Raw genomic sequence first — 24,055 nt, forward strand, 5'->3', positions numbered from 1 at the left:
GGGCCAACTAAAAATAAATGAGGTGTGGGTTCACACAGAGTCAGCGTCAGGTTTTAGAAGTGCCGTGTGTCGCTGGTTTTGCTGCAGAAGCCAGGCACAGMGGATAAGGAAAAAGGGTTTCAGAGGGCAAAGAAAGAGAGCTTCAGAGGAATCTTCTGAAACTCATCTGGCTTTTTGATTTGGGAAGAAAACCTAAAACCAGTTGGAAAGGAGATCTAAACATCGTGTCAAAATCCAGCTCTTCATCTTTTTCACAAGTGGGCCTTCACTTTCTTGGGTGAGGCTATTTGCCAAGCACAACACAGAAACACGAGCTATTTGCGTTGATCCAAAACTATTTTTCACCAAATAAGCCATTCATCTGAAGCCCTTCTGACCAGCTCTGCTGCAGGAGAAGCTATCTGCTCATGGCAGACCRCGATTTATGCTCAAATGAGCATTTGTGACTAACAGACAGGCTAGATTCATAGTGAAATGCATCATCAATAAATCAGTCAATCACTTCTGCCCTCAGCTCGGGGCTGAAGTCTGGAGTAACTACTCAGCACTTTGTCAACCTTTACTCCAGCACAGTCTGGGTAAGAGACCTCAGGATTTAGCCTATTGATTGCTTACCATTGTTTGTGATGCCCTGCATGCTTTAGACATGCTCCCTTCAAGCAAGATTAAATACCTGGCTTGTGGCACTGGGATTCAAGGGAAATTATCTTTTACAAGCATGGGAACAGACAAGTCAATGGTCCACTGTGGCACAAAGGTGCCCCCAAATCCTCTCTGTGTGGCCAGCAAGGGGTCACAGGGCAGTGCTGGCTCTCCCTGGGGCTGGTGTGGTGAGCCCCATGSCTGTAGCACATTTCTGAAAGTTAAATGCTATTTTGGCTGCTGCTCCAGAGCCTCTGAGGCTCTCAGCTCCTCCGGTGGTGTTTTGTTGCAAGAATAATAGAGTGACAGCTCCCGGCAGCTTTGAGCAGCATCCCCAGCTCAAAGGCACCCTTAATACCTCTGCCAAACTCCAGCCTCTCGGTTTTTTACATTCGTTTGAAGTTAAGCTGATCTAACTTGGGTGAGTGGACGCAGACAGAGTCGCTCAACCAAAGCCAAAGAACGTCTCGGACACTCCTGCCCAAGGGCCGGTGCTTTTCCCCCACACACCATCAAGGATATTGAATGTATTAATACAGATGGACTAAGTGACCCTCCTGCCTCACTGAAGGGCAATCCCGGGATATTTGCATCCTCCACAGCCACAAAGCAAGGAAATACAGCAACCATTTGCATGGCAAAATGGCTCTTAATAACCCTCTGAGCAGCACCACCTCCCAGGAGAACATACTGTGAGCTGGACTTTGTTAGGGATGAAGGGTGCTTGGAAGGAAGACAAAGTCTTGCTTTCTAAGGATGCTTCTTCCTGCTGACACCACCCTGAATACAGGGAGGAGAAAACCTTCAGCAACTAGAAACCTGTCATTTCTTCAGAAAAAAAAAAAAAAAAAAAAAAAAAAAAAAAAAAAAAAAAAAAGAAAGAGGAAAAAAAAAAAGAAGGGGAAAAAAAAGAGCAGCAGCTTGCAAAAGGACCTGGCAATTTAGAGAGAGGGGGAGAAAAAGAAAGTTTAAAACTCGGGATTCACAGAATCCCAATCCAGACCACCGGCTGCTGTCCCCATCCCATGTCATGCCCCTGTACCAGAGATGGCATCCTGATTCCCAGGTTTCACCCACACATCCCTCTSCACAGCAAACTGATTTCTGATGCTTGTCCCTCCTTCTTTTATTTCTGCCACACCTCYCCCTCTCCTCTGGGTACTTTTCCTGCTGCCGTTTGTTCCTGTCCTTTACAGCTCTGCCTGCTGTCACTCGTGTAACCTTGCCTGTTTGGTAATTTGTGGCAATAAAGTGTCACTGTGGGGAAAAAATACAGCGTCGCAGCAGCATATAAATCTCTGATCCATAAATTGTGCTGCTCCCCACCTGCATGCCCCTCCTTTTAGATRTAAAGTGCAACGATTTGGGGCAAGAGGAAGAAAAAAAGAGCCAGTAATATGTGATCTTACTGAAGGGCAGCACTGAGGTGTCCTCATTGGGGGCTGTAATGAGTGCTGAGGGACTGGTGTGTGCTGTAAATTGCCCTGGAGATGTGGGCCTCGGTGAAGGCTTCCTGGAGCTATCCAGAGCTTAAAAACAGTAATCTTGAAGGAGGAAATAATACATTAAACATTAGTGAGGAGCGCAATCAATGCTGCTGTCTACCTCCTCTTGGAACAGCGTCACTGGTGCTGAGCACACACGACCCTGGGGGTGCCATGGCCATGGAAGGGATCCAGGTGTGTGCAGCTGAGCCCCTTGCTCCCTGTCCCACCCACAAGTGGGATTGTGCCCATTCCCTCACTGCTGAACAGCTCCTCCAGTAGATCCYCACCTCCAACCACTCTCCCCTGGGCATTAAGGGGGACTACAAGGAGACAGSTCTGCAATTTTCCCCCTCCATCTGATGCAGCAGGTGCCCGCTTTACACACATATGCCCTCCACCAGGCTAACAAAGAGGTCCCCATGGCTCAGAGCCAGAATTCAGTGGGGCAKTTCCCACCCCAGGCAAATCCCCTCATGCTTATGGCCCCATGATTGCCAGCTTTAGTGTGCAGAGCATCAGACACCCACCCACGGCCCTGCAGGAGCCATGAGACACAGAACCCATGAAAAACCCTGAAATGGCCTTGGACAAGGAAGTACTACCCTTCTTGCTGATGCTTATTTCTTTTAACTGGAATCCACAGCTTGCCTCCCCCTTATTTACTAAATTATCCTCTTGGTCACACTGTAGACCARCATCCTGGGCCAGCTGTACAATGTCACCTCCAGCACTACTGGGGCCACTCTCCCACCCGTGGCTCCTGTGCCAGACCCACAGAGTGTCCCACTCCTCCCCTGGCTCTTGGCACATCGGGGTCTCATCCACCATGGGTCATACAGAACAGCAGGAAGACTTGCATTGGAGCCTTCTCCTGACACTGATGTCTTTCTTGACATCTATGGCTCACCTACAGTGAGTGCAGCTCAGCAGCACTCCTGTGAATATAAACAGGCAGGAGGGAAGGAACATTCACTAGACAGATGGCTTGGGGAAGTGKCATCACCCTCTGAAAGCCCATATGTGGTTTTGTAACAAAGGCATTCGCTTCCTGTCTTGYCCACCCATCAGAGGGATATATGGGCAGGACTGAGCAGCACCTGGAGAGACTGAAACCAAGAGGAGAGCAATTGGTGCTCGGAGGGCTCTGCAGGAGCCAGCACATTATGGACACCCTGGGGAAGAGAAATCTCCTTTCTCCCAGCCTTGGGAATGACACACAGCCAGGATCCATCATGCAACCACCCTGCACCTGATTGAGGCAGTGTGTTAAATAAAACAAAAGAAGTCAGGTCTCGGTCCCCAAACCTGCCCATAAATGACAACTTTCCTCCCAGAGCCACAATTCACTGAGGCCTAAAGAAAAAGCACTTATGGTGAAATCTCCTGCTCATTGCTGTGGTTTGGTGCTGGGCTTGGACACAGGAACACCCACTCTGTGCCAGYATGGCTCCTGCCCAGGCAGCAAAGGGATCAGCAGCAGGCTGGGCTGTGAGAGCACAGGCATGGCCAGCAGGTCACTTGAACCACATTAAGACATTGCCCTCAGTTTTGGAAGCCTCAAGACAGGACCCAGTGTTAATTAACTAGAGGAAATTCAGCCAGGGCCACTGAAATGTCCAGGGAAGCTGTTGAGGACAYTGAGCCCTTCACAGCAACACACAGCAAGAAGGTAAGTGACAGTGGGCAGAGCTGAAACAAAAGGTTCCCACTGGATGCTAGAAGCAGCTTTTCCYTGCTTTTTCTAGGGTCAGAACCAAGGGAAAACCAACACAGCACCTTTGACAACAACACTCAAGGCTAAGCAGAATGCAACCTTTCTCCCATTTCCAAAGTCATGACTATTGTGTCAGCATTGTTTGGAACGAAATGAAGAGCAACTCTGTCAAATGAACAGCAGCACTCCTTCATGCCAGGAGCAGAATCTGGATTGGCTAACCCATTTCACCCCACCCCCCAAAAATCACTCGTGTAACATTTACATTCACACACACTCCAAGACCTGAGACAACTTGGCCTGAGGAGCYGCTCCAACCTGCAGCTTGCATGGCTGGTCCTCATTCAAATATCCTTGATAGCTTCTGATAACGAAGAAAAATTAATGAGATACAACATGTCAGTGGTGGCAGGTTGGGAGGTTTGGCTGCTCGGGAGGTTTAGGGTGACCAGTAGGAAAAAATCTCTTTGCTGGGAGGGTGGCACAGCTGAGAGCCAGGTATCCCAGGAGATGGAGGGTTTCCCTGCTTAAGCCATAAACCCTCAGCTCAACAGCCACAGTGTTCTGGTGTAACATCCACAGCAGCTCTGCTCTGGAGCTCCAAGGGCTCTGAAGGTCTCTGCAGATGCAAGAACACAATGAGGGATTGCAGACCTTATCTTGGTKACCAACCCCAAGACCACTCACAGGACCTCACAGCTGCTTCATTCTSACTATCCAAATGTCAGGTCCCTGCTTGGAGGAAGGAACAAGGCCCACCTAGAAGCGATACGGCTTAGGGCTGTGCCTGGAGGGGACACACCTCAGCCACCTTCAGATCCAAGCATTGCTAAACACTCAAAAACTGCATAATCAAGTGACAGCAGCGGGGCTTTTGCAAGACATCTGTCCATCTATAAATAGAGCTCAACTCTGTGTCCTTATCACAGGGCTTTGATGTGTTTGGGGAGAATATTTTCTTYCCCTTCGCCACCAAGTCCCAAGCAGCACAGATAATGGGCTTCAATCGATCCAGATCAAGTATTACTAAACTTCCTACCATGGTGGCAGCGTGCCAGCCTCAAATAGGACAAGAGAACATGTGTCTGTTCAGAGCCAACCACAAGRAGCGGGCAGAAAATTGCTTTAGGCTTAAAAGAAAAAAAAATAAAAAGGTGCCTTTTGCAGATTTGTAGATCAATCTACAATGTATTTTAGAGGTTTAAGAAAGTCAATAGAAACAAGATATATCATAGCTGCACAAGAAGCTGAGAAGTTGGATTTCTATTTATGCTGTTGCTGGCACTCCAGCCGCTGGTTCAATGTCCTGTTGTGGTCCCACATCATCACTTCTCCATCAGCAGAGCCAAGGGAAGCGGCTCCTTGCTGCACTTCACCACCCTGCTGGTTTTGCAAGGACAACCTAACCCTGGGGCTGGTTTCGGTCTGATATACCTGAAGCCTGTCACCACTGCACCTCATGTCCTGCTTGCAGCAGGAGGACACAGGGCCCACTGGCTACCACAAACTGCAGCTTGCCTTTCTACATCTCCATCCTCGCGGGCTCATTACACGAATTGACTCAGGTCTCTTGGGATGTTCCAGGCAGAGCTGAGACAATCCCTCGGGACTTGTTTCTCAAGMTGGTGCTGCTGCAGAGCTGAAAGGGCAGTGGCCTGGCCTCTGCAAACTCATCCCCAAGGATGTCACWAGTTGGTTCCCTCCCTCAGACACATCTGCCATGTGCCAGCATTCTCAGATCCCTTTGCCACCCCTGTGTCCCACTCAGCTCCCCTGCAGAGAACTACAAAGTATATTCAGAATTTGTCTCTCCCTTTCTTATCACATAACATGCCTTATCAGACCRGACCTAAATCGTGTCTGCCTCTCACCAGTTCCCATGTAATGTGTCAGCCATTAAATACGCAATTAGCCTGCATTTACAAATATGTGAGAGGCTCTTGCCAGCCATCCATCACTCATGGGCAGGACTGCTCACACCCCTGCAGTGGAGACTGTCCTGATGGGCCACCAGCAACTGGATCCCACTGGAACTGGCCACATCCATCTGCCAGCYTCCACAAGGCACAAAACCCCATTTCCTGGCTTCCAGCCTCTACCTGACAGGTGAAGAATAAAGTGTGCATCTGGATTGGAAACTGTTGGCTGTGCATCCTTGGTCAACAGGAGAAAGTCCCCCTGCAGCTCCAGACATCCTTCTGCCCCAGAGCCCATCCAGGCTGCAACAACAGGATGCAGGAACCAGCTTTCTACCCTTCCTACACAGCTAAAACTTGTGCAAATGCCTGCCACACATCCCACCGAGCCCTTTGGGAGCAAACCCAGGAGAAGAAGCCAGCGATGCAGGGCAGGGATCGGCAGCTGACGCACCAACGCTGGCAGCAGTACCAGCCTGCTGATGCTTCTCCAACCCCCTTCCCATGTCTCTGCCAGGCTCAAGCTCCTCCAGCAGCACATCATCTGGGCTGGGCTCTCACTCCTCWGCTGCTGCGCACAAGCAGGCGTCAGGGGATGCATCATTCCACAAATCCGAGGAAGAAACAAGCAGCATTAACCACCAGCACGTGTGTACTGAGACCCCTCAAACTCTTTTTTCCCTTGCTCCCATCTGCTCTGCTCTGGGCCACTAAATCCAATTCAGCAGCGCTCAGAGCTTGTACCAAAGCTGCGACACATTTGTCAGATCCCTGACTAGACCCATGGCTAATTTTACAACGCTAATTTATCTCACCATATTATATCGCTTTCATTTCATCCCCCCAGGATCCCATTACTGCCAGTGTACCTTGTAGCCAGCATGTAACAGTAATTGGTATTATTAGCGACGTACCCTGCTCGAGCTGCTCTATTTGCAGAGCTGCAAGGAGTCCCGTGGGTGGGCTGATCTACCTCGACGGCAGCGGGGAGGGAAGCARTCCTTGTTCCATGCCACTCCATGGATGCCACCAAGAAGCAATGCCAGGGGTAGGGTTTTGCTGCTGTAGAGCATCTCTGCATGCCCAGACCCCAGCCCACTCCCCACTGTGACTCCATCAGGTGTTGCCCACCGCTGGGYTCCTTAATCTTGACCTTTTAACTGCAGGGCAAACAATCGGCCGTGCACACAAGGGAGCATTGCTCTCCTTGCTTGTGGCTCAAAGGACAAAGGACTCTGCTTGTCCAGGGTTAAAGGGGTTGTAAAACAACTCTGGGAAGCAGGATGCAGGGGTAGAGGGCAGGGAAGCTGCACAGGGAAAATTCATCATTCATGTTATTTGGGCCAGTTTCTCTTCTTCGGTGTAAGCTATTGCTTTCTAGGATCAATGTAATTAAAGCCATCCAGTTTTAGCTAAGTGTGAGGCTGCACTAGTCAAACGGTGACAATTCCCATTCAAGATGTCCTTGTCTGGCATTTAGAGACCTGTTAAATTTTAATTCATCATTTTCACTTCCCAGGCACAGCACCAGCAAGCACCAGGCTTCCCCAGCCTGCATCTCCAAGTGGGGTGGTTCCATCCCCAAGTCCCTTCCCTGCTCCACCATGGCTCGGAGAACCCCAAAAACCCCTCCTCACACAGCCCTGTGTCACCACAGCCCCACACTGAGCACACCTGCAGCAGATCTCAGAGCTGGGGATTTCTCTTGCCTATGGCTGCTGCTGGTGGTGATGGTGTCCTCAGGGAATCCATCCCTTTTCAAGCAAAGCCCTTCAAGCACCTCATCTCTGATGCTGCAGCCTGCCAGGGCAGGAAAGCAAAACAAAAACATCCAACAGACCTGAAGAGCTCCAAGTTGTGCTTGTCTGCAAGAGGTGGCAYGTCACCTCCCCCCACAAAGCTGGGCTGGGTGACACTTACCTGCTCCAGGGTGCTTCAGCCACAATGTAGGACCTCTRCTGGGGTCACACTGTATCTCTGAGCTGCCCCAAGGGCTTTCAGGTGGGAAAGATCTTTATGGAGAACTGGTCCATGCCCTGTTCATCCATACTGCCCCTCCACATCCTAAATAAYCACTCTCAGCATTTGCCCTCTTTGCACAGCAGCCAAAAGGCTGCTCACACACAATGAGCAGCATTTTGTCACCCTTTAATGARCACCATCCTGGCCAGAAGACATGTGTCCTGCACTCTCACAGAGCACACCAACTCAGGACATGTTGGGTGAGCAAGGTTTTTAACACACCTCTTACCTCTCCACCAGTCCACAGTCCTTGGGGCGTCCCCAATTTCTCATAAACGTCCAGGAGATTCCTCTGGCTGCTTGACCAACACTCGCTGCTCAGATCTGCAATTTTCTTCAACAAAACAGAAGAGACAACCTGTCAGGTTACCTGGTGAAGCTCTGCCACTGCTTCAGGTTTGTGAAACCACCAAGGCACGGGGGGCATCTGCTTCCCAGCCCTGACAGCTGGGGGTAACCAGTGCAAACACGAAGCTGGTTTGGAGTAAGAGCCCTCCCACAAGARCGTCACAGTCCAGCCCCAAAGCACGTATTTGCTTAATTATTTCGATTCAGAGACATGAAATGGGAGAGGGGGGAAAAAAATCCTGCAGCTTGGGGCATCTCTGATCTTCTTTAAAGACAGGCAGCAATGCTCCCCAGCATGAACAGCACAGCAGCACGACACTGCCAGCCCAGCACCGAGGCATTCACCCACCAGTTCTTGTGCTGCCTAATCCTGAAAAGCCTCACACACGTGTCAAAAGGTGCAGGGAGAGACCTGAACCCWGTGGTGTGAGGAGCGAAGCATTCCTGTACAGCTTTCCAGCACAGACACCAAGGTCTGGAAGCGGGAGGARGACTTTCTGTGCTATGTCTGACATGCTGCCTGGTGAGATGGACTCAGAGGCATTAGTGTAACCAGCACTGCCCTCCCTTACAGCAGGAAATACGCTTTTTGTGTTAGACAAACAAATTATCAGTCGAGATCTGTGCTCATTATCCAGCTCTTGTGGCTGAGGTTGTGTTGCTCCCCCCACTKCTTTTTAATGCWTTGAAGAAAAAAAAGAAAAAAAMGTCTTATGGCTCTGTATTATTAAACATTAAAAATAGGAGCCAAACCCTACTGGTAAGAGGAAAGCCTGGGAGTCAATCCTGCAGAGATTCTTTCCCAAGGGTGACAGTGACTCCAAGCYTGGAACACCACAGGCTTTAATTAGCACCCAACCCTCAGCTGATGAGCTTTGCCAGAGTTCCTCCCAGGACCTCATGCAAAGYCTGGGCAAGCCAACGGGAGGATGCTACAGAAACCCAAACTACAACCTCCATCTACCCCCCGCCTGCCTACAAAACCTAAATAAATAAATGACCCCCCCTGAAGCTCCACTGGGCKCCTGATGGCGAAACCCTCATTTGCAAAGCGCTTGGAAATAATTACAAAATTTTCCCAGAGTTTACAAGGAGGGAAGTTGACTGTTTGTCATGCCGGCAGCCACGGTGTGCCGCAATTTATCAYGCTTGTCAGGTGCCAGCCACCAGGAAATTTAACTCCAGCTGCCCCAAACCCAGCACCCACAAAGCTCCATCACTCAAAAGCTGCTCTGCCAGGCAACCCAGAGCTGAGGAGTGACTGGCAAGGAGGGGAAAGGGCTACTCCCCACCCAGCCTCCACTCACTCTGCAATGCCAATGCTACTCTTCGGTTAATTTTTGGAAATGTTTTTGGTTGTGGGTGTTGGGGTTTTCCCCCACMCACAGATGAAGTGGAACAAAGGAGACCAAGCTAAAGAGACAAGGGTCATTCGTCATTGCCTGACAGAGACCTTCCTGGGCTCTAATTCTAGCTTGGCAGGGGCATGAGAAGAGAGGCTGGGCTTAGCACTGAGTGCCCTCAGGGAGGGAGTGCATTATTATGGGTACAAAGTGCAAAACCCCAGTGCTTTTTCTGAGAGACATCTCTGAAACCTGCTCCTGTGGAAATGACTGACAACTCTGCCACCTCTGTGCCCTGCACTGATCAGACAGGCCAGCCCTGCCACAGCTTTCCCCATGGAAGTCAAAGCACGGCTTGCTTTTTGGGGTCTCCAAATTGAGGACAAACCGGGTTTTGGAGGAACTCAGCATGTCCCAACCAGGTCACCAGCTGAAGAACCTAATTCAGGCCACGAGTTACTGCTGGGCTAGAGGGAACATCCATGAGCTACGCTTCCCCATAATCAAGGGACAGCCTTGATCACAGCTCAGGTGGGCTCACACAAGGAACAAATGTCATCAGCCACAGAGCAGGACAAATCCTGGGTCAGGTCCCTGCAGCAGGGTTTGCATCACTGCTGAGCTCACCCTGCACCACCAGGACTTGAGGTTTCAGCAATGCCACGGTCAGGGCACTTCATCAATGTGACACTTGCTTTATAGGGCCAGTCTGGGCTGCCCCACAGAAATACTGCTGTTCTGGCCGTTTCTGCAGCAACAGGCTGTCTTTAGAGGAACCTGCCTGCAAAAGCACTCACTTTTCAAACAGGTCCTTGCAAAACCCTGGAGGAAGCCCAGCATCCATGGCATGCTGCACATCCCATATAATGCATCTGGATGGCACAGAGAGAGCTAATGGATCACTGAACCACTTGCTCAAAAAACAAGAAAAATCCAAACAAACAGCATTTGCCAAAATTCTTTCTCTCCARCACAAGCTGGGGCTATGCCGATCAAGGATCCTGAATTTTCCTCGCACCAACAGAAGGAGCCCAGCATTTCCCAGCAGGAAGGCACCCCATGCAGGAGCTGGGGCACAGGTTTTGCAGTCCTGGGCACTTGAAGCAGTGCAGTTCCTGYTGTGGGAAGCTCCCCACACACACTTTGTGTAACACCCACGCAGCAGCGCCAGCCGGAGCCTCGCAGCTTGGCGCGGGGAAGGTGGATTTTTGTGGTGTCAGCAGCAAGCAGATCCCTGACGCCTGGCTGAAAACCTTCCCCAAAACTATCAGGCCCAGTTTCACAGCACAAAGATACTGGAATTTCTTCAGGACAAATGCAAGAATTTTTCTGCTTTTTTTTTTTTTTTAAATTTTATTTTTAACTGAGGATAAACTAATGCCTTTTTCTCCCCCAAACCCTGTTCCGAGAGCAGCTTAAAAACTCTCTTTGCTAAAATTTTCCAAAAAAATTCAGCCGGAGGCAGAGACATGTGAAGTTTCAGTCCAAATGGTTAAAGGCTGGCGTAGTTTCAAGCAACTGAAGACAGGGGTTTATAATCAGAAGTGTCAGGCAGCCTTAATTATATTATTTCCTGAAGGAAATAGTTTTCCCTGCCGAAGTCCAGGAGTTATTAAAAAAAGTTGACCTCACTGGAACCAATCAAGATGGAGACAAGAAGCCTGTGATGGATTCTTAAGGCAGACATGTTCATGCATCTGTATTTCCAGGGGTCCGGGATTTTGGGACAGGTGTTGCCAGACAAGCCTGGCCTTGCGACAGCTGAGAGCCAGGAGCCAGGACACAGAGCCCCCTCCCATGCATCCCCATGGAATGCTCTGGGCAGGGGCACAAGGGAGCCCCATGCACCCGGGGAGGGTTCTTGCCTGTGCCCAGATCGATTACCTCGCCAAGGCGAGCGGGGGAARACAGCCGGATGCTTTGTAGCTGTCAGGAGCACACAGGCTTTTTGTCCGCRTCTTCCTCTGTGCCCATAAATAAAAGTGACAGCAACTTTATTTAGGACTTCTTCCRGTTAAGAGGGGATGGAAGAAAAGTGAAAAATGGAATCGTAGCTCGGCAGAGGCAGAGGGGGAAGGTCCTGGAGACACAGCTCAGGCTATGCCACTGCCTCAGCAGCCTGGGGTGGTGGCAGTCCTCACTCTACAAAATCAGCACCTCTTCATCCCCACCAGTTCATCTAGTTCTCTCTCTTCCAGGCACAGAAATCCTGATCCTGATCCCAATCCAATCCCAATCCCAATCCCAATCCCAATCCCAATCCCAATCCCAATCCCAATCCCAATCCCAATCCCAATCCCAATCCAATCCCAATTCTAATCCCAATCCCAATTCAAACCCAATTCCAATCCCAATCCCAATCCCACATTACAACCCCTGCCTGCTGCTGCCCATCAACTCTCCAGTGCTAACTGAGAGGTTCATTCATCTGGAGTGGGTCAGGGGTGGAATAACCATATCTTCCTTCCTCCTAAAAGAGACTAAAACAGCCCCCAAATAATCCAGAGGAGAAAGGCATCTGTTCCCTGCAGAAATASAAAGGTTGTGCTTGTAGCACCAACAGGGGCCCCAAAAGGCAGCTCAGTCCAGGGCAGCTCACCAATGCGACTGAGCAGGGAGTGCAGCATCTCCACTGGCATCCACTGCCACAGAAAGCCCTGTCTGCTCTGGCTAGAACCTCCAAGGTGTATTTTGCAACTGAGGAAAAACCTCCTTTCTATAAAAAGCATGGAAAGAGACTCAAAGAGCAGGAGGGGAGGGAAGGTTGCCCTGCAAGAGGGTTGGGCACCCTGCAGACCCAGCCCTAGGCAATGCCTCAGCAYGAGGGAGCACAGCCAGGGTTTGTGCATCCCTCTGGTCTCCCCCAGCTCCCYGCAGCATTTCCCAGCAGCTCAGCACCTCGTGTATCACAACACTATTACAACACGCTGGTAACACAAGCTCTGTTTCAGCCTCCATCCTGCTCGCACCAGCGCTGAGCCAGAGTTGTGCCACAAGTTAAAAATCCAGACCCCACAGGGACTGCACCATCATGACAATTCCCAGGTGCTTAGGGACCTGACTGGATCTCACCTGGAGCTGTGCCATACACTTGCACACAAACACAAACACTCAGGGCATGTAGGAAAARCACCCCCTCCCACGGCTGGGGATGCGCCCAGCCCAGGCAGAAAGGTTTAGGGTGGAAGTTGTGWGCAGGTCCCCAGGGAGAGAGGCTGCCAGTGACCTCATGGGTTTCTTCCACTGCTGCCCTCTCCGCTGCCATGAGTCAGAGATTAATGACAGGCCATTTGTCAGCACCGGTGGCATCATTGCCAATCTCATTTCTGAGTAGACATCTGACCTTGCTTGCCTCCCCGAGACCCRTGTTACCGCATGGCTCCAGCAGCCTCCTGACAGCTCCCAGGGGAAGCAACACAAGGCAGGGAAGCGGGCTGTGACACAGCCTGATCCCSAGTCAGGATGCACTCACGAACACTTCAGCCCAGGATGAGCACTGAGTGTTTGTCAGCTTSTCCCACTGCCCTGCCCTCCTCCCAGCTTGCTCTTCCCAAGCAYTGGGATAGGTTATGGAGAAGGGGGATCTGTGCCCAAAGAGGAGGGCACAGGCAGAGCAAGCCATGCCTGAAATTCAGGAAGGGGAAGGGGGAGTATGAGGGACACAAGACCTTTGTCCCAAGCCTGCAGCACCCTGTGCCTGTGCCCACACACCCAACAGCTGGAGGGATCAATGCACAGTTCCAGCTCTGGCACCCAGAGCTTCTCCACCATCAGCCATGACCCAGAATGAATCTTAACCCAGATCTCACTCACTGGGGACACCAGATGAAATCCAGACACAGATCCACCCTGCATTCCTTAGCACAGCTGTACCATGTCCTGAGGTGTAATGACCTATGCCGCAGGGTCCAGCACTCCTCTGCCCCAAACCAGACCATGCTCTCACTCTACAAGTCCACTATGTGTCTGTCATTTGGTCACCACACAGAGCTCTGGTCCTGGCAGAAAGGGAGAAGTGAGACAGCAAGAGGCGCAGGGAAAGGGGAAAAAAAAAGCATCTTCTGCCCCAGGGCATTCCAAGCACACCAAGGCTTTTCAGGCTGGAAAGAAGGAGGAGGCAGGGCTTAGCCACAGGGCCTCGGGCTACACAGGAGGTACTGGCCAAACCATCGTGTCCACACTGCTCCCTACTAAACAACAGAAGACAAATGATTTCCAGAGGAGCAGGGAAAATTCGAGARCAGGTCCTCTGACAAGTGCTGGTCCTGATGCAAGCTTTGCCTCAACATAACCCTCAGCATTAGACAGCCAGATGCATCCCCACCAGGAGGGATGAGACAACCACCAACACAGCTCTTCTTCTGTGCCAAGTCCAGCCAGTCCCAGCTCTCATACTTCTCAGAAGGAGAACAAATTAAAATGATGTGGGACTGGGAAAAGACCCACTTGGTTAAGACGAAGAAATCAGTGCCATTAAACGTCATTAGAATAATATGCCCAGAAAGCTTCATAAAAGGAGATACCATATGATTGAATGCTCTCCAGACCCTCATTTTACACAGACCCAAAACATCAACCCAGAGCCTCTTTTAACAGCCAACTCTCACAACGATCAGAAGGTTTTAGGTTTTGTTTTGTAACGTGTTGGATTTTTTTTTTCCTGAGGAGCTTTTGGGTCTGCAATTGAAACTACAATTCCGTTAGCTCCTGGGGGGGGGGGGGGAGAATAAAAATCATTTTTCATTAAGCTGAAGCAAATGGCATTTTTGCTTGTCAAAATTATTTGACACAACTCTGACAGACTCGACCAGACACATAAATAAAAGATTTAAATCCTTCTGCTTCAGAGCTTAAGAAAAACCTGCTGTCAGTCCAGCGCTAGAACAAGCTCTCTCTTACAGGTTAAACTCCCCGGGGGCTGCCAGCATCATCCTGGCACTGATGCTGGAGCAGAGGGCAGGCACAGCCACACCAGCMCGTTCAAGGAGGTGAAACCCCACCAGTTTGTGTTGTCCCCCTGCACGCTGCTCTCCCTGAGGCTGGATCAGCCTCCCCTGGGGCTCAGCCAGCACAGAGCCGGCTCCAGCAGCAGGGAGGTGAGCGGCATCGATCCCTTCCCTCTCCTGCCACATCCATATCTGGTGGCAGCATCGACCGAGCAGCACTGGGCGCTGCAYTTTTTCGGCCACCTGGGCTGTGCAGCAGCGCCCTGGAGCCTCTGCCCCATCTGTCGTGTCAGCGAGGCGGCCGCGGACACCGTGACAAGACACAGAGCGGTGTCGGAGCCCATTTCGAAATCCTTCTATCCTATTCAAGCCAGAGAGGCTTAAGTGTATGGATTTATACTGTTTGCCCCAATATTTAGCTACTGAGCTGACTAATCCGTGTGCAAGAAAAACCACGGTGGCTCAGGGGCTGAGCAATCTACATCATTCATCATTTAGATTAGCTATTGTCTTAATCCTCTTTAAACTACTGTATAATACATATGGGAATGGATGTCCTATATGCTCGGGTTATGCAGGAAAAAGCCCAGGCTGAAGCTCACAAACTTGGGCAAAAGCTAGAATGACAAATCCTACCAAGCCGCAGGAGGAAAAAGAAAACTTGTTGCAACCCCTGACAGATGGTTTAACTTCTTTTTATTCTCTCCACCCCAGCAGCCTTTAAATATTTCCTTGCCAACATCCTAATGACTTCCCAGGCAGCTTCCTGAAGCTCCTCTGCCCTCTCCCCTCTTTGTGATGAACTGTGGCTCCCAACCTGCAGCAGCCCATGCCACATGAAGTTATTGCTGCCCCAGGATGTGCCCCAGGAGCTGGGACATCCCACTCCAGCATCACCTGCGGCTGCGCTGCTCTCAGAAAAGCAACAGCTCTGCCCAGCCCAGTGCCAYGCTTGGGCCATGCCTGGCAGGCTCAGGTCAAGGACTGAAGCCTCCTTGGATATTCAGGATATCTAAATTTTAACTTTCYAGCCTCTGTCCATGCATGGYTGCAGCCCCTGGCCAGAGGATGAAYAAAACCAGGTTTCTCTACAGAAACATCAGAGTTCAGGGGCAGAAGGGAGGGAGTGCAACAAGGCAGTAGCAAACAAGGTTTTAGTTCAGTGCCTGCCAGAGCTGAGGGAACTAATAAACAGACAGATGAGCTAAATTGTCTTCTGAACCTCTGTATCAGTATTCACATTACAGAGGCTGCTTCCAGCAATTCCAGCGTATTAATAATAAATGCTACATAATTACAGCAGACTTGCTTTGTCCTCTCTTCCTGTTTACTGTCAATGTCTCTTTAACCCTCTGCAGCCCACAGCTGCCTCTCCACTGGCACCAGACCCTCCACAGATGGCACAGCCCTGGCATCAGTGATGGATATCTCTCCYAGCTGCCTCCTGGGCAAGGCGAGGTGAAGGAAAGTTCAACCACTGATCCCACTCCACAGGGATCACTTWCTACCTGTCAAAGCCCTGACAATGTTGCTGCAGGGCATGAAGAAGGTGAATTTGAGGCCTCAGGAGCACCCCCAGGCTGGGATGAGCTGGGGACTGTGCAAACAGCGTCTCCAATGCATGGAGTTATAACACATCACCAAGAACCTCTCAGCAGCAAACCAGCTTTATGGCCTCTCCTGGTTCTAATCCCCTCCAGACTTGCAGCTGGAGCTGCCTTCTCCACAGAGATGTTTTTGGGGTCTGCCCCAGCCCACTGGGACCCTTCCTGCCACACTCACAGTCCTAGGGCTGTCAGCAAACACACAGTGCTGAGAGCTGGGAGCAGGCTCTGGAGCAATCCCTGAAGGATTTATTCATGRGGAGACATAGAAGAAGATTCCCCCCAGGTCTGGCACCTAGCTAGGGAAGAACAAAGTATTTGRATAATCAAGTTTCAAACCAATCATCTCCAGTGTCTGAACAGTAGCCACATCCCTGCACTTCCCCCTGTTTTCGGCAGCACCACAGCCCTGCACAGCTGCTCTTCCCAAATCTCCTTCCTCAAAGGCAAGCTGTGCCAAAATGCCTGCCCTGTCTGATCATTGCATGGGCTGATCCAAATGAGAGTTAAAGACCCTCTGGCACTTTTCCCCTGAATTCTCAAAGTCTTTCATCCAATGTAGCTGCAAACTGAACTCTGGAGCCTGCTTTACTTCCCACAGGACTGTCTCTGTGAGTATTTCTTCATCGGTTGCAAGCAAAAAGCTTCAAAACTCTGGAGAAGGGCCCACATTAGCAGTGCAACAGCAGTTTTTATCTGAGCATGGGTTTAATTTGCACCTTTCAGGCTAGTTCTCTCTTTTCCCAGCCTCACAGGGAGGCTGCCATGGCTCCTAGACATGGTTTCAAAAAGAGAAGAGAACAAATGCCTCAAATGGGATTTCTTCGAGAAATCAGCACGCAAAACAAAGTGTGCCTGCCTTCCAGTGCAAATTAACTCAGCTTCTGACCCGACTGCAGACCTTTCCAGACAGGAGACCCACTGGACAGCAAATGAATGCCAAACAACTCAAATGCAAATCTCTCCCCGCACGAGAGTCTGAAATGCTACGGGAGTGCTTGGCTCAAATGGCTGGGCATTGAAAAGCTTCAAAATGGAAAAACACAAACAACTCAAACCCAGTTACATCACTCACACAGGGAAAGAGAGGCTGGAGTGACATGATCACTCAGACACCAGTGTACCCCGGCAGAGCTTTCCATTGCCATCATTTTCCAGTGGTCCCCATACTTGCACAGATCCATCCAGCATTTTTGGTGCCATCTCCTCTGCCAGGTGAAGCATGGAAGATTTTTTTCTCTCCCTGTACACAGACACTTTGATTTCTTAGGGAATGAAACAGCAACCAGGTGTTCAGGAATARGTGCTGAAGGAAAAGAARCATAGCTCTACTGTCCCTAAATGARTACAGGCTCTGAGAAAAGTGRGAGGGACAGATGGTGCAYGGCCTGGGAGCAAGACRCAAGGCAGGAATCCTCTGGACCACTTACATGGAGCATGCATGCCAGAAAAGGATGGAGCAGAACAGGATTGGGAAGAAATCATCATTACACCCAGCTCTTCCTTGCAGGAATACTATTTGGAGAGCAGCACAGAACACAGTTAAAGCTCACAGATATCCCCCGGGTACAAGGAAGGGCAAGTTCATCCCTGCTGGGTGGCCCTGGGTTGATTGCATCTCTCYTGTCTTTTCACTCACTGCCTCTCTTGGCAAGGCAGCTCCGATTTCTACACCACAGGGTCCTGTGCAAAGGGCACTCAGCAGGCTGGAGTCCCCACTCCCCATCACGGGATGGTGCAGCCAGGAAAGCAGCAATCCATATGGACAGGGAAGGGAAASCCACACAGAACTGCGAGGAAGGTGACAGATGTCAGCCCCAGAAAGGAAGACCCTGAGCTGGACTGGGACACAGGCAGCCTGTGCTGCTGGAGGAGCTCCCACACTCAGAGGGAATTGCTGGCTCTGCCAACCCCTCACAGCACCTGCCAGACACACGGGCAGCCTCCAGCGCTGCGACTGCAAGGGAAGGAGGACCGGGAAATGCCAGGACTGATCCCTGCTCCGTGATGCCACAGGCTAAAGCAACATTTGCCCCAGGATTATCAGCCAGCTCTCCAAGACGCAAAGGCAGAAAAGCATTAGCATTCTGAGGTCCTCATCTCCAGGACAGCCTGCATTCCAAACCACTGCCAGGGCTCTTTCCCTGCTTTCTAACAACATCCGAGCCCAAACCCACCCCAAATCTCAGGATGCTCCTCAGCAGCTGATGACAGCACTTTGCAGGCTGTGTGAGCCTCCTGTGTGAGACCCCTCTGCAAGCCATTTAGAAAAGAGACAGCAAGTTATTAATTACAAATTAAGCTGCTAATTGATACCGAGCTCTGTTAGCTCTGGGGGAAACAGAGGCAGMGCTGTGCCCCTCACACTATGGTTCACTGACTGCGAGTGCAGAATGAGGGGTCTGCCCTCCCCCAGAGAGCTGCTGAAGGCACTGTCATACCATTCCCAGTTTGAGCTGCACACCCAGCCCAGAGATCTCTTAATTCTTCACTTCCTCCATCCCTGACCTGCCTCCAACCACTGTGACACCCAAAGGTTTGAGCATCTTCTCCCAACTGACAGTCAGACCCCAGTGCAAAGCCACCACCCACATGATCACCCCATGATTGCCTCCATKAGACTTTTTCTGTAACACAGCAGTTAGGGATGACAGCCCCAGAGTCACCCCAAATAAAGATATCCTCTCTTAAAGGGGATGAGCAATTTTCCTATCACCACATCCCGGGAGCACTTCAAGGTCTGTAGAAAAAGGCCCAAAAAGTTTTGTTTATTCCTGTGTGGACTTCTGCATCTTGCAGAGAATGAGAAGGTGAAGCAAGGCGAGAGCCAGCCCATGCCAGGCAGGTAGGATCACATCAYCTGAGATCCCAGAGCTTGAGAAATCCTTCCTGCCACAAGTTCCTCAGCTCTGCCTTTTGAAAAGTTAAGAACACAGTGAAGAATTACCTTCTCTTTTAATAAGTAACAGGAAATAAGTTTTTTTAAAAAAAAATAATAAATAACAAATTCCTTAATTAGAAGCAGTAAAGTGCTAAGTATTTCAGCCCTTTGCCCCAGCTTTGAAGCACATGGGAAGCTCCTCTCTCGCAAGGGAAGCTCAGCATTCCCCACTTTGGACAGACCTGCCTTGTCCAGCGGCTCTACTGGAGCAGCACCGGTTYTGCTGGGTTTGGCAATCAAGCAGCTGATGCCAAGGTTTCCATCCTTCCACTCTCACACTGCCCTTCTCCTCTGGCAGCTCAATTAAGCCTAACGAATTGCATCCAGCACAAGTCATGAGCAAACACAGGAAGACTTGGCGACCGCAGTGCTGTGCAAGCAGAAGGTGAATAAATAAAATTGACTCAAGTTGATAGAAGATGCCAATTCAGAGGYAGAGATTCTGTTGTGAAGCATCTGTTTGGGTGACTTTGGCTCAAGAGGGGAAAAAACAAAAATGGGACAAAAACAAGTTCTACCTTTAAATGGGAAAAACTCCAGAGAAGTTTTATATTCTTTCAAGATTCAGTTTTTAAGAAAAGAGAAAAAGAATATATTCTTAGTTACCAGAATGAATTTAGGATCAGAGCTACAGACTATTGTAGCCTGATCCGGATAGRTCTCAACCTAATTCCRTGCAAATGGCTCAGGACCATCCAGSTCAGGTACAGCAGCTGCTGCAGGTCAGGACTGAGCATCTCAAAGATTGCCCTTTTCCCACCTCCTATTCCTGTTGCAGGGTTTGTCCTGTTGMAGGGACRAGACACTTCTCAGTGCCTGACAGGCATCAGATGCCCCAAACTGTGCTGTGGGCTGCCGCCCTGTCCCTTGGTGCTCACAAACACAACTCCATCTCTGCCTTCTCCCTATCCATTAAGCAGATCGTGATTGCCATGATGCTCCTCAACATCCTCCTGCACCTTCCCTTCCCTGGGCTGCACAGACACAGCTCCCAGCATCTCCATCATTCTTCTCCTCCACAAACCCTCTGAGTTCCCCTGCCCACYACCACCCCAAGGAGTTCTGACATCACATTCCCCCAGGAGATGAAAGTGGGGAAACTCTACAAACCAAAAGAAACTGCACAACTTCTAAGAGACAAGAGGCACTTCCCAAATCCAGCTGTAYCCATAACCAACCGTCACAGCTCTCCCTTCAAAAAACAAAGAGCCCTGCTCCATGGTGGTGCAAACAGTTGCCATTTCAAGACAGTTTCCCTCCTCCCCTCCCCATCCCTTCCCTGTTCAATTTGAAGTCAATTACAGGAAGGTTAATGGGGCAGAGAGGATGCCAGTTGGCTGGGTAATGATGTCAAAGCACCTGGCATTGCCTGGGCAACAGCTAGGCAGCGGGGATGCAAATGAAGGCACAGGATTGCKCTCGGTCCCTCGAAACAAGCTGATGCAATTGAGCGTATCAGCATTAATGAACATGGAAATAACGAGAGAGCGCCCAGAGAAACAAGACACTGATGGGGGGGTGGGGGCTGTGCCCGCAGCAGGGAGATTTGGTGATGGGCACCATGTTCTGGCTGTCAGAGGGAGCAGCTTCCACAGTGACATTCCCCCAGCCTTCACCCAGACGTGCTTTCCACGGGTTAACACTCTGGCTTTGCACACCCGAGACCAAATCATGTTGATCTGCTGAAAGCTCCCCTCACGCAGCTCCTGGCTCCTCTCCAGACAGCCTGTGACAGGAAGAGCAAGAGGGGAGATCGTGTGCGTCAAGAGGCCACATCTCAGAGTGACCTGATAAACACGGGGCCAAGGCAGCGGAGACCCTGGGGCAAGAGGTGCGCAGGAGCAGAGGGGCTGGAGGGCACTGCAGTGCAAAGAGCAGCGACCTGMACAGTGGGGAGGCTGTTCCAGCAGTGCAGACCAGATTCTCCAAAGCTTRCAGTCCCCACATCATCTGCAACAGATATTCTGAAGTTTTCAGGTGGATGAACGGGAGCCTCTAATATGGGATGTTATTTCCCAGTGCAGCACTTGGCACGATGTGCTTCTGTGGGTCAGGACTACTGAGCAGTGCATCAGAGCTTTGCAAGGCCTCAGACACCAGCAGAAAGACATTTCCAGCTTTGTTCCACTATCCAGCTGCTGTATTTTCTCCCTAGCCCACAGACTTCATCGGATCCCCCTTCACYCCAACACTATTCAGTGTTTTTCTACCCCTGGCCTTCAAGCCCAGCCGATGCCACCGCTGTCCCTTCTTCCTGACACCACTCAAACCCCAGCCCAGCTGAAGGGAAGCAGCTGCCTTTGGACCCCGTGAAGAGCTCATCCATCYCTCCAAATCCAGCAGCATAAGGTGCTGGTGCCTCTCTAGCCCTCGCCCTCTTCAACTCTTTCAAAGCCCTCAAAATACACTCCAGGGTGGCAGCAGCTCCACCAGTAGCCACAGCGAGGTCCCACAGGGCTCTGCTGCCCCAAGGAAAGCTGTGTTAGAGTGGCAGGGGAAAGCTGACGGCATTTCTCACAGCAGTGACCAGCGGAGCTTGCACAGTTGAGACGCAGCTGTGCAAATGAGACCCCAGCAACCACCCCCCAGCCCCAGTGATTCCCCACAGGCGTGAAGAGCAGTATCAGGGACACAAAGGAGCCGACGCCACAGGGAAGCACTTGGGTCACGCATCCATTTACAAGGTCATCGCCCCGTGCCTCTTTAAAGCACTTCACTTTCGCCGGAGGCGAGTCAAGGTGACTCGGGCAGACCGCGCTGCCGCTGCCCCKGTTCCCACCGAGCCTCCCTGCTATCCCTGCCCTTGCCCTGCCAGCTCCTGCGAGCACAGGGCATCCTTTTCTGCCCTCTGGAAACGGCCCAGCGGAGCAGCAGCCCGGGCTGTAAATAACTCTGGCAAGGGGCAGGAGCGGAGCAGCCGCGGGCTCTGCAGAGAGCGGAGCATCCCYCGCCAGCCCATATGCTCTGTGGGACCCGGGGTTTGCCTCAAGCGAACGCCGTCCAARCATCCTCCCTGCCCACCGCAGCGGCACCGGGCACGTCTGGGCTCTCAGCAGCGCCATCCCCATGCCAGGACTCTCCTTGAGTCTCGGCGTGCTGCTCTTAAATGTCAGCAGTAAAACCAGCTACGGAGAGGGAATTAAATGGAGGAGGGGGAGGGAAAAAGAAAAGAGGAGAGAAAGACGAAAGGGAGAAGAGACAGCTCTGCTAATGAGTCAGCCAGAAGTCTCAGAATCCATTTGAAACACGTAGGGCTTAATTTAACTTAATGGTTTTGTCAAACATTGGCACTCTGTTAAAAGCACAGGAGAGCTGGTAATCCAAATGCCGGTGGCTCTGCCTTTGCTAGTCACAAGAAAGCTGCTGCTCCAGTCCCCAGATAGATCCATCTGGTTTCACACAGGCAGCAAGTATGGCCCTGGCTAATGCAGTCACTCATGAGGGTAGCTCTGTATTTACTTAGCACCGGCAGCAGCTCTGACTTTGCCCAGAACACAAAAAAATAAACAGAGCCACTGCATTTCTGAGCTTGTACATGTCTTAAGGCAGCTCCGGGCTTCTCCTGGAAACACGGCTCCGTCAGGGGAAGAGAGATTTGCAACTTTCCCTTGGGAAGACAAAATGAAATCTCTGACCTGGGTGGACTTTGGAAAGAAGTTGGAAGAAAAAAAGAATAGCAAACTCTTTGCTTGCAAGCAGGCAGGGAAAGCCATGAACTGAGCTGAAAAAGCCAGTTCCCCACCCAGCCCTGCTCTCCCTCCTCTTTGCAGCAGCCCTGGGTCAAGGGCCCCCTGCAAACCCTGTGAGATGCAATGGGGCTCAACCCCAGGGCAGCACTAGCTCTGCTGCTGTCAAACCACGTTCTAGAGAAAAAAAAATAGAAATTCCAACCTGCCGTTTAAGATGATCTTCCTTCTGCAGACTGAGTCCATCTTTATACACAGTAAGGGCAAGCAGAGGGTGTTTAACTCTCCTGGCATGCCCTGATGGCCTATTCTGGCAGTAGATAGGGATTTTGGGACATCTCATGTTGGTTTTGTCCCCTCTCTATGGGCACCAGCAGATGAATTGCATCACCAGGCATYGTGTGGTTCTAGCCACTGAGGCACRGGCATACCAGGGACAGTGAYCAGGGCACTCTCCTCTTGCCATGACACCAGCCCAGCAAGGTCAGGCTTACCTACAGARTCTTGGGAGCTAAAACTTCATTTTTAACTTTGCAACCACCAGCAGGACATCAGTCACTGCTCTGTCCTCCGAGCCCACATCCTCCTGTGCAGCAGCAGCCACCACAAACTGGTGAGACCAGAGATGCTGGTGGGCTCTGCCCTCCTCCCCAGCCCCATATGCTCCCGTCAGCAGATCCCAAAGACCTTTCCTTCCTTGGGGAAGTCTCCACTGCCCAGCACATTCCTCCACCCTCGCTTTGGCCCATTGCCTTGTACTCCAGGCAGAGGGTGTCTCAAAGGGCCAGCACCAAAGGGACCACCGCTGCCAACCCCTGGAGCACAGCACTACAGAGGGAAACAAACCCTAAACTCCAGGCCCATGGGCACATTCCTGCTCCACACAGTGCAGGTGGGGAAAGGGCTCCAGGAAAACTCAGGGGGGGCAGTGGAGGCTTTTGAGCCTCAGCATCCCCTTAAACCTCCCCCTCCATCCTAGGACCTGGACTCCTGTTTGATTTAAGACACAAATGGGATCGAGTTTAAAGGTCTCAGCCTGGCCCTTGACTCCTTGGTGGGAGTCTTTCCACATCACAAAACCACCAGACAATTCAGCCTGATTGACAGCCTTTCAGGCAGAGGGGCCCGGAGCTGAGGGAGGGGAGGGGGCCGTGGGTCAGGGCTAAGGGGGGGCAGCCAGAGCAGGGCATGGGGCTGGGAGAGCAGGGGATGGCTCTGGGACAGTGGGACACTGTTCAAGGYTTGTGCTTCCACAGGGAAAAGCTTTCTGGGAAAGGATGAGAGGTTAGAGCATCCTTGAGGGATTCAGTTCCCTTTAATGTGGGCAAAATCCGAATTGCAGATGGCATATGCAAGGGAAAATAGAATTTAGTACAATGCACTCTTTTCTGAGGTGAGGGGATAGC

General features: G+C 51.1%; 1 protein-coding gene across 1 annotated transcript in view; it reads right to left on the minus strand.

The window, feature by feature from the left end:
* Positions 1 to 24,055, minus strand: part of CNTFR (ciliary neurotrophic factor receptor) — a 199,521-nt gene that overhangs the window by 140,304 nt on the left and 35,162 nt on the right. Inside the window, exon 2 of the mRNA XM_057369607.1 lies at positions 8,011 to 8,115. Coding sequence (XP_057225590.1) covers positions 8,011 to 8,115 — 105 coding nt within the window. The remainder of the gene's footprint in view (positions 1 to 8,010; positions 8,116 to 24,055) is intronic.

The sequence above is a fragment of the Malurus melanocephalus genome, unplaced genomic scaffold (genome assembly GCF_030028575.1).
Source record: "Malurus melanocephalus ecotype Western Australia unplaced genomic scaffold, MMel_1.1 scaffold_113, whole genome shotgun sequence".
Lineage (NCBI taxonomy): Eukaryota > Metazoa > Chordata > Aves > Passeriformes > Maluridae > Malurus > Malurus melanocephalus.